We start from the raw sequence: 12,318 nt of genomic DNA on the forward strand, positions 1-12,318 counted from the left end.
AGAGGGCGCCGTCGGGGGCGGCGCAGTGCTGCCGAGGCCGCTCCTCTCCCGACCGAGCCTCGCCCGCTCCGCTCGCGCCGCCGGAAGTGGGAGGTGCGGTGCGCGGGCCGGCGCTCGACCCCTCCCCCCGAGGCTCGGTCGCCCCCTCCCCCCGCTCCGCCCGCTCAGGTGCGTCCCGTCCCTCCCCCCACTGCCTCCCGGGGGCGCGGCGCGGGAGGTGTGTGCGGGGCGGGCGCGCGGGGAGGGGGCTGCGACGCCGGGGGCCAGGGCAGGGGCGGAGGGGGGGTCGTCGAGGCGGGGGGCGTGGAGGGGGCCCGTGCGGACGGGGCAGGGGTCCCGGCCTAGGAACGGGACGGCGCCGGCGACGCGGTGGGGCGGGGTGGGGGGCGCGATAGAGGGGTGTTGGGGGGGGCCCGGCCGGAGGAGGCGGCGGACTTAGCGGTCCCCGGTTGAGGCGGCCGTGGCCGCCGGGCGCTGCTTCCCCCATTGTCCCCTTCGCGGCCGTGCCCCGTTTCCCCCCGAGCACCCGTCGCTCCCGGCGTCGCCACCTCGCTGGCGGTCGCCGCAGGGATTCCCTTGACACGTTCGACTTCTTACCCCGCGCCGCAGCCTGCAGCCCGACGTACCTACCCCGCTCCCCTCTGGGCTGTAGCGGCACAGTCGCTCGTAGGACCCATGCCCTGGGCACCGAGGACCCCCGACCCTGGGCTCTGTCGGGGCAGGATGTTTGCCCCCGAGGGAGCAGTAATGGCGATTGGGGCCCATTTCCTCCTAGGAGCTTTGTATAATGGGGGAAACTGAGGCACAGCGGGTCGCTGGCCTGTGACTGAAGTGTTGACAGCGCCCAGTCTCCATTCTTGCCCATGCTTGAAGGTTCCGGGCGGAGTTGGGGGCGGTGTGAATACCTGCGATGCTATTAAAATAAAAACAAGAATTTAAACTAACACTTCCACCCCAACGCCCCCCCCCCACATCTTTTCCCCCCTTTGTCTTCATCGTAGAGGGCTGTGAGTTTGTCCTGCTACACAAAGGATGACCTCCTGATCCAGGAAAGGCCTCCGTCCCCATCCCCTGACTTGGATTACCCTGTTTCTCAGCCTCTCTTTCTCTTGGAGGAGTACCCAAGATTCCTGTACTCTTTTGCACTCCTGTAGTAACTCTGAAGAGTCTGTGTTTTTCTCCATTAGTGGCTCTCAAACATTTCCCATGTGTGGGGAGCACACTGACGCTAGAAGATGCTCTGATTGCCCAACATCGCTTTGCTTTTTTCTCACACACGAACACCTCCAAACAACTTAACTTAAATGCACAGAGGATGATTGTAATCATTTAAAATGTATGCTGTGGTTGATTATTAGGCCCCAAATGCATTCTTTGTAAATAATACTAGGTAAAGAAGGCATGTGGACCGTTTGGGCGATTCTCACACGCTGTAGTCTGTTTTAAATGTCTGCATCTCTGCCAAAAGCGGGAAAGCTTTGCACACACTCCTAGAGATTTATATAAAGCCGGTGATTTTTGAGGATCCGTGTCCACTGGGGCCTCTTGTGCCCAGTGGCTCTTTTAATACCCTGCTACAGAAAAACTCAGTATTTTCTCTTGGGACTCAGCTTTTTCATTGTGTTTCTTTCCTGGAACAACTCTGGTATGGACCTTCCAACGGGGAAAGATAGGCTTGTTTTAAAAATTGGAAACATGCAGCCTGTAATTTGTTTCTGAATGTACAGAGCATGATGGCGGCAGCGTCTGAGGTAGCTGGTGTGGTGTCCAGTGCCCCCAATCCTCCAGAATCCTCCTCTAGTTTATGTGCTTCCAAATCAGATGAAGGTCTCCCAGATGGTCTAAGGTAACGTACGCATCCTTGACTGGGAAGATTTCATTCGGGCGAAGGGCTTTTGTGGGATGGCTTCTTATGGAAATGGAGTGGGGTTTTCCTCTTTTTGGCTCTAATGGCCCTGGCCCAGAGTAAGCTTTTTAAAGGTGGGGACTGTCTGATCCCTGTGTGTATTTATGGTACCTAACAGAGCGTCTGGCACTTCGCAGGCGTGCTAAGTGTGTCAGTAGAATACAGGGGGTGAAACTCTTCTGAAAATGCTAGTATTTCCCCACCCTTTACTGTATGTTCAATTAGTTGTATATTTATAACATAATATCTGTGTCTATATCTGCATATTATGCCTGTATATCTATGTTATGATTACATATACTATAATGGTATTCTATATCATACTTGTGTATTTGTATGTTTTCTATGTTACATAGAGATATGGATGTGTATGCATATCTATGTGCAAAGCACATGTATATTCATACATACCCACAGATATACGTGTCTGTATTATCTACAGATAGCTTTGTTCCTATGGCTTCCTGCTTCACGTAGATATTTTGCCTCCTGTCTACACTCTTGAGGGCTGAATTACGGTTTCCCAGCTTCGCATCGTACAGTCCTTAATGCATAGTTATGTACAGTGTTGTGCTAAGTCAACTCTATATTCCTCCTCAACTCTTTTCTAGAGCACCTGGGACCCGATATAATAGATCATACTGTACTAACAGTTGAATATGTATTAACACATTTAATCCTCGTAACAGCCCTAGGAGGGAGGTGCTAATATTATTCCCATTTACAGGTGAGGAGATTGAGACACACTTGCCGCAGGGTTGCCGAGCTACACTGGAGTCAGGGTTTGAACCCAGGCTTGTCTGACTCAGTAGCACCTCATAAATACCGGTTTAAATTAGATAGAGATTTGTTGGCTAATGGGTAATGGGGGAAAATGTTGAGTAAGCCTAACCATAATCCTGGATCTTCATTTTATAAATAGAATCATCCACGTACTCCTAGTAATAGTGATGGCAGCTAGGGTTGATTGAATATGTACTGTGCCAAGCCCTGTACCAAATACTTCAGAAGCCCGATTTCATGTCATCCTCCCAATCACCCTATTAGGTGGGTCATGTTTCAGTTTGATGAATGAGGTGAAGTAACTTAACGAGAGTCAGACAACTGGTAAATAGCGGAGCAGGATTTACACCCGGGGACTGTACTGTATATGCCCAAATTAATAGTCTAAGTGTTTCCCCCACTTCCCCAGGTAGCTCTCAGGAAGGAGTCAGCTAGCGGTATTCATGAAGGTTTTTGTACCCCAAAGACACTGTTGGTTCTTTTATTTTGAACAACATGTGCTGTTGAGGACAGGAAGGCACCGTCACCTAAAGCCTCAGTCAGTGCTGGCTTGGGGTATTTAAGAGCATCAGTTGACACAACCTGGTTTTTTTTGTTGTTGTTTTTTAAAAAGGGGGCAAAGAAATTTAATACAGATGCAGTCATTATTCCTGGGTGGCAGGTTCACTGTTGTGACTGTTAGAAGTCGGTTTTAAAGAGCTCTTCAAAAAAAGCAATACGAAACTGGCCATGACAAATGTCAGAACGGCTTTCCCAGGGTTTCTCCGTGTGCATGTATTTGTCTGGGATAAAGGTCCCACTGACAGCTCCAGTTTTGGATTTGGTGTCTGTACCTCAGACAACCTCAAGACAACCACTCATTCCTGTGCTCTGGGAAACTGTTGAGGAACCCGAAAGGTGGTTCTGGCCAAAGATCTGTGTGAGGGATTTGAATGAAAATTATTTTTATGAAACGTGAGAGTGGAATAAGAACATTTTTTCTAAATTAATATTTTTTTTTTATTAGAACATGACGTGTAACCAAGTCAGTACAGCTCACTAAATGAAAAACTCTAAATGAGCAGTAGGCTGTCAGTGACATTCCCCAAAAGGATTCAGATTGGGCCCCACAAATCTGAGGCTCTTCAGGGTCATTTATTGTGTTTATTTATGGTCACCCTACAGGAAATGTCTGTCTCCAGCACCCAGCTTCTAACCATCAGGCTCCACTCCCCGCATGTGGGTCAAAATCGCGGACAAAGACCAAGTTCCAAATTATCATTCTGATAATTTGAGGGGCTTATGTAGTCTGGTTTTGTTCTTCTAGTCGTTACATTAAAGATATTATGTCTTTAATCTTCCTTAAGATTGGGTGAAGAGTGAAACTTTTTATCTTGTTTTTTTGATAGCCCCAAAGACCCTGCACAGAAGCACAAGAACTCGCCTCTGTCGAGTGTAAGTAGCCAAACGATAACCAAGGAGAATAACAGAAATGTGCATTTGGAACACCCAGAGCAGAATCCTGGTTCATCAGCAGGTGACACTTCAGCAGCGCACCGGGCGGTTTTAGGAGAAAACTTGCTAGCCACAGCCCTTGGTCTTTCTGGCGGTGGGTCTCAGTCTGATTTGAAGGACGTGGCCGACACAGCAGGAGAGGAGGGGGACACATGCCTCCAGGAGAGCCTCCATCCTGTCACTCGGTCTCTTAAGGCAGGGGGCCATACAAAGCAGCTTGCCTCCGGGAATTGTTCTGAAGAGAAATCCCCACCAGCCTCCATCCTAAAGGAAGGTAGCAGGGACACAGGCTTGGATTTCCGACCTGTGGTGCCTCCAGCAAATGGGGTTGAAGGAGTCAGAGTGGATCAGGATGATGATCAGGATAGCTGTTCCCTGAAGCTTTCTCAAAACATTGCTGTACAGGTCAAGTATCAAGTTTCTACTACTAACATGGAATTTGGGCTATTTATGTATTTATATACTTATCAAGGGTAGGAGACTTTTTTCTTCGTAGGTGGCGGAGAACTACTCTGTCCCGTTTTTTTATTGGCAACTGTCGTACGATTTTCGTGCGGTGCTATGTGATGTCATCCTTCTGGTGTTCAATAAATAATAAAGCCAGGAGCCAGGATCCTGTCGTGGCGCCAAGAAACTTTATGACCTACGTATAATCTCTTTCACTGACTAATGGATGAGTGTAGGTCATTAGCATTCATATTTCCCATCTTTGTCCTTGCAGGAGGAATCCTTGTTAATTCTCTGACCTACATCTTAAGAAGTACAGTGGATCCTGCCTCCTAGTGCTTGGTGTGCTTTGTTATAGGAGGAAAGATGGGCACAAGAGGCAGTAGGGGGCGAGATTCTTACTTCACACCTGAGGCTGTCTCTCTGTCAGTTCTTGGGTCTCGTTCAGGTTCTTTTGTGGGATAAATGTTCAATGCAATATACATGCCAGCTCCTATTTGCCAGACCTATAGTTCTTCCCTTGCTAATAAGCCACTAAGGGAACGCAAAATTTAGCTGCTTAGTTACTTGTGACAGATTTCTAGGTAAAATTACTAAAGAGCAGTTCTGCCTTTTAAAACGTCTCTGAACAATCATGAATATAATTGCTTCTTTCTTTATAGACTGACTTTAAGACGGCCGATTCAGAGGTAAACACGGATCAAGATATTGAAAAGAATCTGGTGAGTACTTAAACTGTCACAGTGAATATACAAGATCATTCACTCAGACTATCTAGAGTCATACCATCTCATCTGGAAAAGGTGCAGGAATCTCCTTTTCAAATCCCTAACAGATGGTCAGCTAATTTCTTTCTACTTGATCACTCTCAGAGATGGGAAGCTTGCTACTCGTAAAGCAGCCTCTTGTATTTGACAAAGAGCTCTTATTGTTATATCTTGTTCTGAGGTGAGGATAGCACCTGTCATACTTAGAGCGCTCTCCTGAGCTGCGTAGACTAAATCCAAATCTTCCTTTACTTGTTGGCCCTGTGTATCCTTGAAGTTTGTTTATTCCTCTTCCCCTTATTCCTCAAGCGTGAATCTTTCCAGAAAAAACATTCCCAGACGTTTTTAACATTCTTCTTTTCTTCATCCAATATATTTTCCAGCCCTTCCCTTGTCCTGGTGACTTTCCCACCTGGACAAGTTCCATCTTATCAATGTTGCTTTGAAAATGTGATCCTGAGAACTAAATACAATAATCCAAATACAGAATAATGAAGTCACAACACAGTGGGGTTCTCCTTCTGTCTATCCTGCCAGACACTATTTCTTTTTTTTTTTTTTTTTTAAAGATTTTATTTATTTATTTGACAGAGAGAGATCACAAGTAGGCAGAGAGACAGGCAGAGAGAGAGAGAGGAGGAAGCAGGCTCCCTGCTGAGCAGAGAGCCCGATGCGGGACTCGATCCCAGGACTCTGAGATCATGACCTGAGCCGAAGGCAGCGGCTTAACCCACTGAGCCACCCAGGCGCCCCAGACACTATTTCTTAAGTCTCCCTTGGCTAAGTCTCCCCAGTCTGCTCAGCCTTTTGAGCTTTCAGCCAGACTCCCATCAGGTCTTTTTCTGGTGTACCGTTGAGTCGTATCTTCCCTTTTATTCCTAGCAATTGGTTTTTAAAACCTAGAAAGCTGCACATTTATCTTTGTTAAAATGGTCTCTGATCTATCTCTGGTATTTTGTCGCAGAAACTTCCACCCTCAAGAATATAGATACCAGGGGTGCCTGGGTGGCTCAGTGGGTTAAGCCTCTGCCTTTGGCTCAGGGCACAGTCTCAGGATCCTGGGATTGAGCCCTGCGTCGGGCTCTCTGCTCAACAGGGAGCCTGCTTCCCCCTCTCTCTCTGCCTGCCTCTCTGCCTACTTGTGATCTCTCTGTCAAATAAATAAATAAAATCTTAAAAAAAAGAATATAGATATCAAAGTGTATATTTTTCAAGAGGAAGGATGATGCTGGGAAAGGTACCCTAGCATCAGGAAGAGGTTTTTAGGGTAATATGTGTTAACTGAGTGAAAAAAAATGAGAGAGAAAGTGCTTGTAGCAACCAGATGAGAAAGTAGGTATTTGTTCAAGTTGAAGAAATTGAGGGGCAGATGGAAAGAAGGAAGTTGTGGGAGTATATTAGCAAAATGAAGTGAATAAAGTTTTTTAAATACAAGGTAGCAACTTGGAGTTACTCCTAATAGGCAGGTAAAAAGGTCCTAGAGATAAGTGAGCTGGTGGAGATGTGCTGGGTGAAAACCAAGCCAGAAGAGAAGTCCCAGGGAAGGGGGGGTGGTGGGGATTCACCTTTTCTTGAATACTTACTCTAAGCACTTCACATAGAGTATTTATTTTGTCCCCACAGTTGTATGGTGGGGTTCTGATGACTATAGTAATCCAAGGGCCAACTAAGTTATAAATAAGTTTTAGCATCAGTCTGAAGCAGGAATGGAAACTACCAAGTGATTGGGCCAGAAGAGGCCCAGGGTTATGTTTTGTGTGGCTGTTTTCTTTTGGGTAGCGGGATGGCCCACATGCCTTTATTTTGTTTTATTTTATATTATTTTATTTTTTCAAATTTTCCTTTAAATTCTAGTTAGTTAACATACACTGTGGGCCCACATACTTTTAAAAAGTCAGTGGAACTAGGCAGGTGTTAAGCTTGGTAGCAATACAAGAAATCTGGCTTCTGTTTTGTTTCCTTTTTTGTGCATTTATGGTAATTTCCCACTGGCTGCGTTTGAAATTATAACTTCTGGTCCTTGGAACCAATTAGACACTGATTAAACCAAGTAACTTTGGCTTGTTAAGATGAAATGATAATGGATGAAGTAGTTTACTCTATAGCCTTTCAGTTCTCTTTTTGTATGTACTAACAGTGTGTACCTTGAGACTTCTTTTCATGAGACTGGTGGTTTTTTCCCCTGGCCTCTGTTACTTTAAAGAAGCATTGTGGGTGGAGAAGGTACCACAAGGAAATAAAGGGAAAGAGCTGTGCTGAAGAAAGAAAATATTCCTCTTATCTACTAGTTGCATATATTGGTTCTTAATATTTTGCTTGGTTTAAAGTCCTCCTTTGGAATCTTTTGAAAACTTAATTCTCCTCTCAGAAAAATTTATCCTCCCCACCACATTCCCCTATTTCAAAGAGTTTAGAGACCCTTGAGGACGATCCATAGATCCCAGGTTCAGAATCCCTATAAAGATGTGAGCCGAGGGTGCTGGGTGGCTCAGTGGTTTAAGCCTCTGCCTTCGGCTCAGGTCATGATCCCAGGGTGCTGGGATCGAGCCCCACATCAGGCTCTCTGCTCAGCGGGGAGCCTGCTTCCCTCCCCCCTCTCTCTCTCTGCCTGCCTCTCTGCCTACTTGTGATCTCTGTCTGTCAAATAAGTAAATAAAATCTTAAAAAAAAAAAAAAGAAGGACACGAGACTGGAGAGTCCCTGGGAGCCCTAGTCACATTTCAGCACCTGGACTAAGGACTAGTTTATCGCAGAGCTAAAATCCCCCCCCCCTTTTTTTTTAAAGATTTATTTATCTATTTTAGATAGGGAGCACAAGGAGGAGGGGCACAGCAAGAGGGAGAGAGAATCCCAAGCAGGCTCTGTGCTGAGAATAGAGCCCTATGCAGGACTGTATCTCACAACCCTGAGATTGTGACCTGAGCTGAAACCAAGAGTCGGACACTTAACCGACTACATTACCCAGGTGCTCTGCTAAAGTCCCATCTTGAAACTTCGTTTTTATTATCATAATGTAATAAGTTTTCCTTTGTTCGCCTCTAAAACCTGTTTTTTCTTTGAAAATAGTTAATCTTTTAATGAATAAGTTCAGTTGAATGCTCTCTGTTTAAATTTGACATGGGCTGCCTTATACTAAGTGTGTTTTAAATTGACCGTCTCTTAGCATCCCTTTGAAATATAACCGTCACTTTTCTTGATTTACGGATATGGGGAGGCAGAGCTGAACTGTGGTCCTCAGAAAACTTTCTTCTACTCTTGTGCTCATGTATGAGAGCTTGCTGATTTGTCCAGTCTGAATATCATGTTCCCCAGACCTCTTTAGTGGATCTGTCCATTTTCAGCGCTAATGGCCAGTAAGGAATCCTCTTTTCTGGATGCGGTTTTGAGTAGGTGATCTGTTTTTTGTTTTTTTTTGTTTTTACCTACTCATTTCTTCTTGTTCTGATAAAATGCTTCCTTCTTCTTATTCCCTAGAGCAGTGATTGACAAATTTTTTCTGTAAAAGGTCAGAGGGTATATGTCTTAGGCTTTGGGGCTCTGTGGGTTCTGTTGCAACCATTCCACTCATTGTAGGATAAAAGCAGCCCTTAAGCCATTGGGAATGTCTATTTTCCTATAAAATTTATTTATATGGGCACTGGGTAGCTCAGTTGGTTGAGCTTCCAACTCTTGATTTTGGCTCTGGTCATGATCTCAGGGTCGTGGGATCCGAGCTTAGCACGGAATCTGCTTTTCTTCCTCTCCCTTGGCCCCTCCACCTGCTTGTGCACGCAAGTTCACACTCTCTCTCTCTCTCTCTCTCTCTCTCTCTCCCCCCTCCCTGAAATGAATAAATAAATCTTAAGAAAAAAATTCAGACAATGGCTAGATTTGGCCCACAGGCCATTCCTTGCCACCCCCTTCCCCCAAGCCGTGCTGTGCAACAGGGTTTCCTGTAGTGATGGAAATGTCTTCTATCTGTGTTGGCCAGTTTGGTAGCCATTTGTTCTTGGGACTAAGTACTGAGTACTTGGAAATGTGGCTAGGTGACTGAGGGGCTGTATTTTAAAATGTTCTTACTTTAATTAATTGAAGTTTATATAGCTACTCATGGCTGTAGTTAGAATATTGGACCCTGTAGCCTAGAGCTCTGCACAGTGCCTTGAACAGCTGGTGTTTTTTGCAATTAAACTTGGGAATTAAACTTTTTTTCTCTTGTTACAAATAGGACAAAATGATGACAGAGAGAACACTGTTGAAGGAGCGTTACCAGGAGGTCCTGGACAAGCAGAGGCAAGTGGAGAATCAGCTCCAAGTGCAATTAAAGCAGCTCCAGCAAAGGAGAGAAGAAGAAATGAAGAATCACCAGGTACCCTGCTTATGTTAAATCTCAATAAGTATGGCTACACTCCCTAATCAGGCGTAATTTTGTTTCTGAATTGGTGGAAGAGCAATGTTTATCTTTTTAATGGTTGTGTTAGAATTTTAAGGATAAAAAGAAGCTTTGAGGGTATCTTGTTCAAAATCTGAGTTTTTTGTTTTGATTTTATTTATTTGAGAGAGAGAGCGTGCATGTCCTTGAGCCATTGGAGGGGCATAGGGAGAGAATCTCAGGCAGACTCCCCATTGAGCGCAGAGCCCAACGAGACACTTGATCCCACAACTCTGAGGTCGTGACCAGAGCTGAAACCAAATGTTGGACACTCAGCTGACTGAGCGACCCAGGAGCCCCCAAACTCTCACTTCTATTTTAGTTTAGAGACAAAAGTTAATTAATATATTTTGTTGACATTTGTTACTTGGAAAGCCATGTAATTAGACTCTTACGTTATATTAAAAAACATAATTCTAGGGGCAGCTGGTAGCTCAGTTGTAAGCGCCTGCCTTCAGCTCAGGTCATGATCTCAGAGTCCTGGGATCGAGCGTCAGGCTCCCTGCTCAGTGGGAAGCCTGCTTCTCCCTCTCCACCTCCCCCTGCTTGTGTTCCCTCTCTCACTATCTCTGTCTGTCAAATAAATAAATAAAATCTTTAAAAAAAACCCCAAAACATAATTCTAGTAGATTAAAAATCTATGTATGAACACTGGAAAAAGTGTAAATTAGAAGGAAATTTAGGAGAATGTTTATAAAACCTTGGCTTGCAAGAGGTCACTTTAAGCCAGGTAAAAAACCCAGAAGCCATAGAAAAATGAATCGATTTAATTATGTATAATTTAAAACTTCTGATATGGCAGATGATACATCAGAAGATCAGTGGTAGATTGGGAAAGTATTTGTAGCACATCTGATAAAGGGTTTAATATCCATATCTGTGTTCTGAGTCTCCTACAAGTTCATGGTAGAAGTCAAGTACTCTAGAAAAAACTCGGGAAAGGTTATTGTATGGTTTCCTGTTTCTCCTGTAACAAATTACCATCAATTTGCCACCTGAACACCATACAAATTTATTATCTCGCAGTCCTTTAGGTCAAAAGTCCAAGTCACTGGGCTAAAATCCAAGTATTGGCAGGGTTGCATCACTTTCTGGGGACTCTGGGGGAGAATACCTCTTTCTACATTTCCAGCTTCTAGAGGCTGCTTGTATTCCTTGACTTGTGGACCCCGTCTCTACCTTCAGGTTCAGCAAATTTGCATGTCTAACCACTCCTCCCCAGCCACAACTTCCTCAGATCACAATTGAGAAAGGTTCTCCACCTTGAAAGACCTGTGTGATTATATTGGGCCCACCCAGATGATCCAGGACTGTCTCCCTGCATCTGGGTCTTTACCTTAGTCAGATCTGCACAGTCTCTTTTCTCGTGGAAAGAAACATAGTCACAGGTCCCAGGGATTAGGTTAGATTAGAATGTGGACATATTTTGGGGGCAGGTGTTATTATTTTGCCTACAACAATTATTAATGGTGGGGCACCTTGGTGGCCTAGCCAGTCAAGCATCTGCCTTCAGCTCAGCTCAAGATCTCAGGGTCCTGGGATCAAGCCCTGAGTTGGGCTCTCTGCTCATGTGCTTGTGCTCTGGCTTTCTCTCTCTCTCTCTCTCAAATACATAAATAAAATCTTTAAAACAATTATAAATGGTAGTATACAGAAGAAGAAAAGCAAGTGGATAATATATAAAAGGCTCAGCCTCAGCCTCACTGGAATTCATTCATTCATTCATTTAGCAGATGTTTTCAGAGTTCCTAATCCAGTCTCTGCAAATTTAGCAGTAAAGGGAACATAGTCTCTGCACTGAATGCTTATTCTAGTTGGAGGAGGCTGACTGCAGAAACAGTAGAGAATGGGAGTTAGGAAAATGTTTCTTTTTTTTTTTTTTTTTTAAAGATTTTATTTATTTATTTGACAGAGAGAGATCACAAGTAGATAGAGAGTCAGGCAGAGAGAGAGAGAGAGAGAGAGGGAAGCAGGCTCCCTGCTGAGCAGAGAGCCCGATGCGAGCCTCGATCCCAGGACCCTGAGATCATGACCTGAGCCGAAGGCAGCGGCTTAACCCACTGAGCCACCCAGGCGCCCAGGAAAATGTTTCTTAAAATGATTAGATATCATTTCTCTCTCTCCCCTCAGAAGATTGGCAAAAATGAAATAGGTTATCAAGAGCGAGGAAAAATGAACCCTTTTCAGACATTTGTATATGGATTGTTACAGCGTTTTTGGAAAAGTTACTAAGAATTGTCAGTTAAGACTTAAAATATGCAATGACCTAGCAATCATTTCATTAAGTCTTTTCTACAGAAATAAAAGTTTTTATATGAAGATGTAGATATACAGTGTATTTATTGCAGTAATTTGTGTAGTTAGAGAAAACTGGAGTCAACTTGACGGACTCCTTACATAGAATGGTTAGATAAATTGGATATATATACATAGACATGTTATGTCATATACTGCTATTTTTAAGTTAAATCTGTATATTTATTTTACTTTACTTTTTAAGATTTATTTAT

At 44.4% G+C, this 12,318-nt stretch overlaps 1 protein-coding gene across 4 annotated transcripts in view; it reads left to right on the forward strand.

The window, feature by feature from the left end:
- The first annotated feature begins 34 nt into the window (after positions 1-34).
- RNF214 (ring finger protein 214) overlaps positions 35-12,318 on the forward strand; it is a 44,777-nt gene continuing 32,493 nt past the window's right edge. Inside the window, exons 1-5 of one of the 4 annotated variants that reach the window (XM_032356492.1) lie at positions 35-168; positions 1,728-1,846; positions 4,078-4,123; positions 5,293-5,352; positions 9,605-9,745. In XM_032356492.1, coding sequence (XP_032212383.1) covers positions 1,731-1,846; positions 4,078-4,123; positions 5,293-5,352; positions 9,605-9,745 — 363 coding nt within the window. In that variant the 5' untranslated portion in view covers positions 35-168; positions 1,728-1,730. Of the gene's footprint in view, positions 218-1,727; positions 1,847-4,077; positions 4,589-5,292; positions 5,353-9,604; positions 9,746-12,318 lie in introns of those variants that run through there. The other 3 variants (XM_032356490.1, XM_032356491.1, XM_032356493.1) reach the window with 3 other exon arrangements.

Source organism: Mustela erminea, chromosome 9, assembly GCF_009829155.1.
Source record: "Mustela erminea isolate mMusErm1 chromosome 9, mMusErm1.Pri, whole genome shotgun sequence".
NCBI classification, from domain to species: Eukaryota; Metazoa; Chordata; class Mammalia; order Carnivora; family Mustelidae; genus Mustela; species Mustela erminea.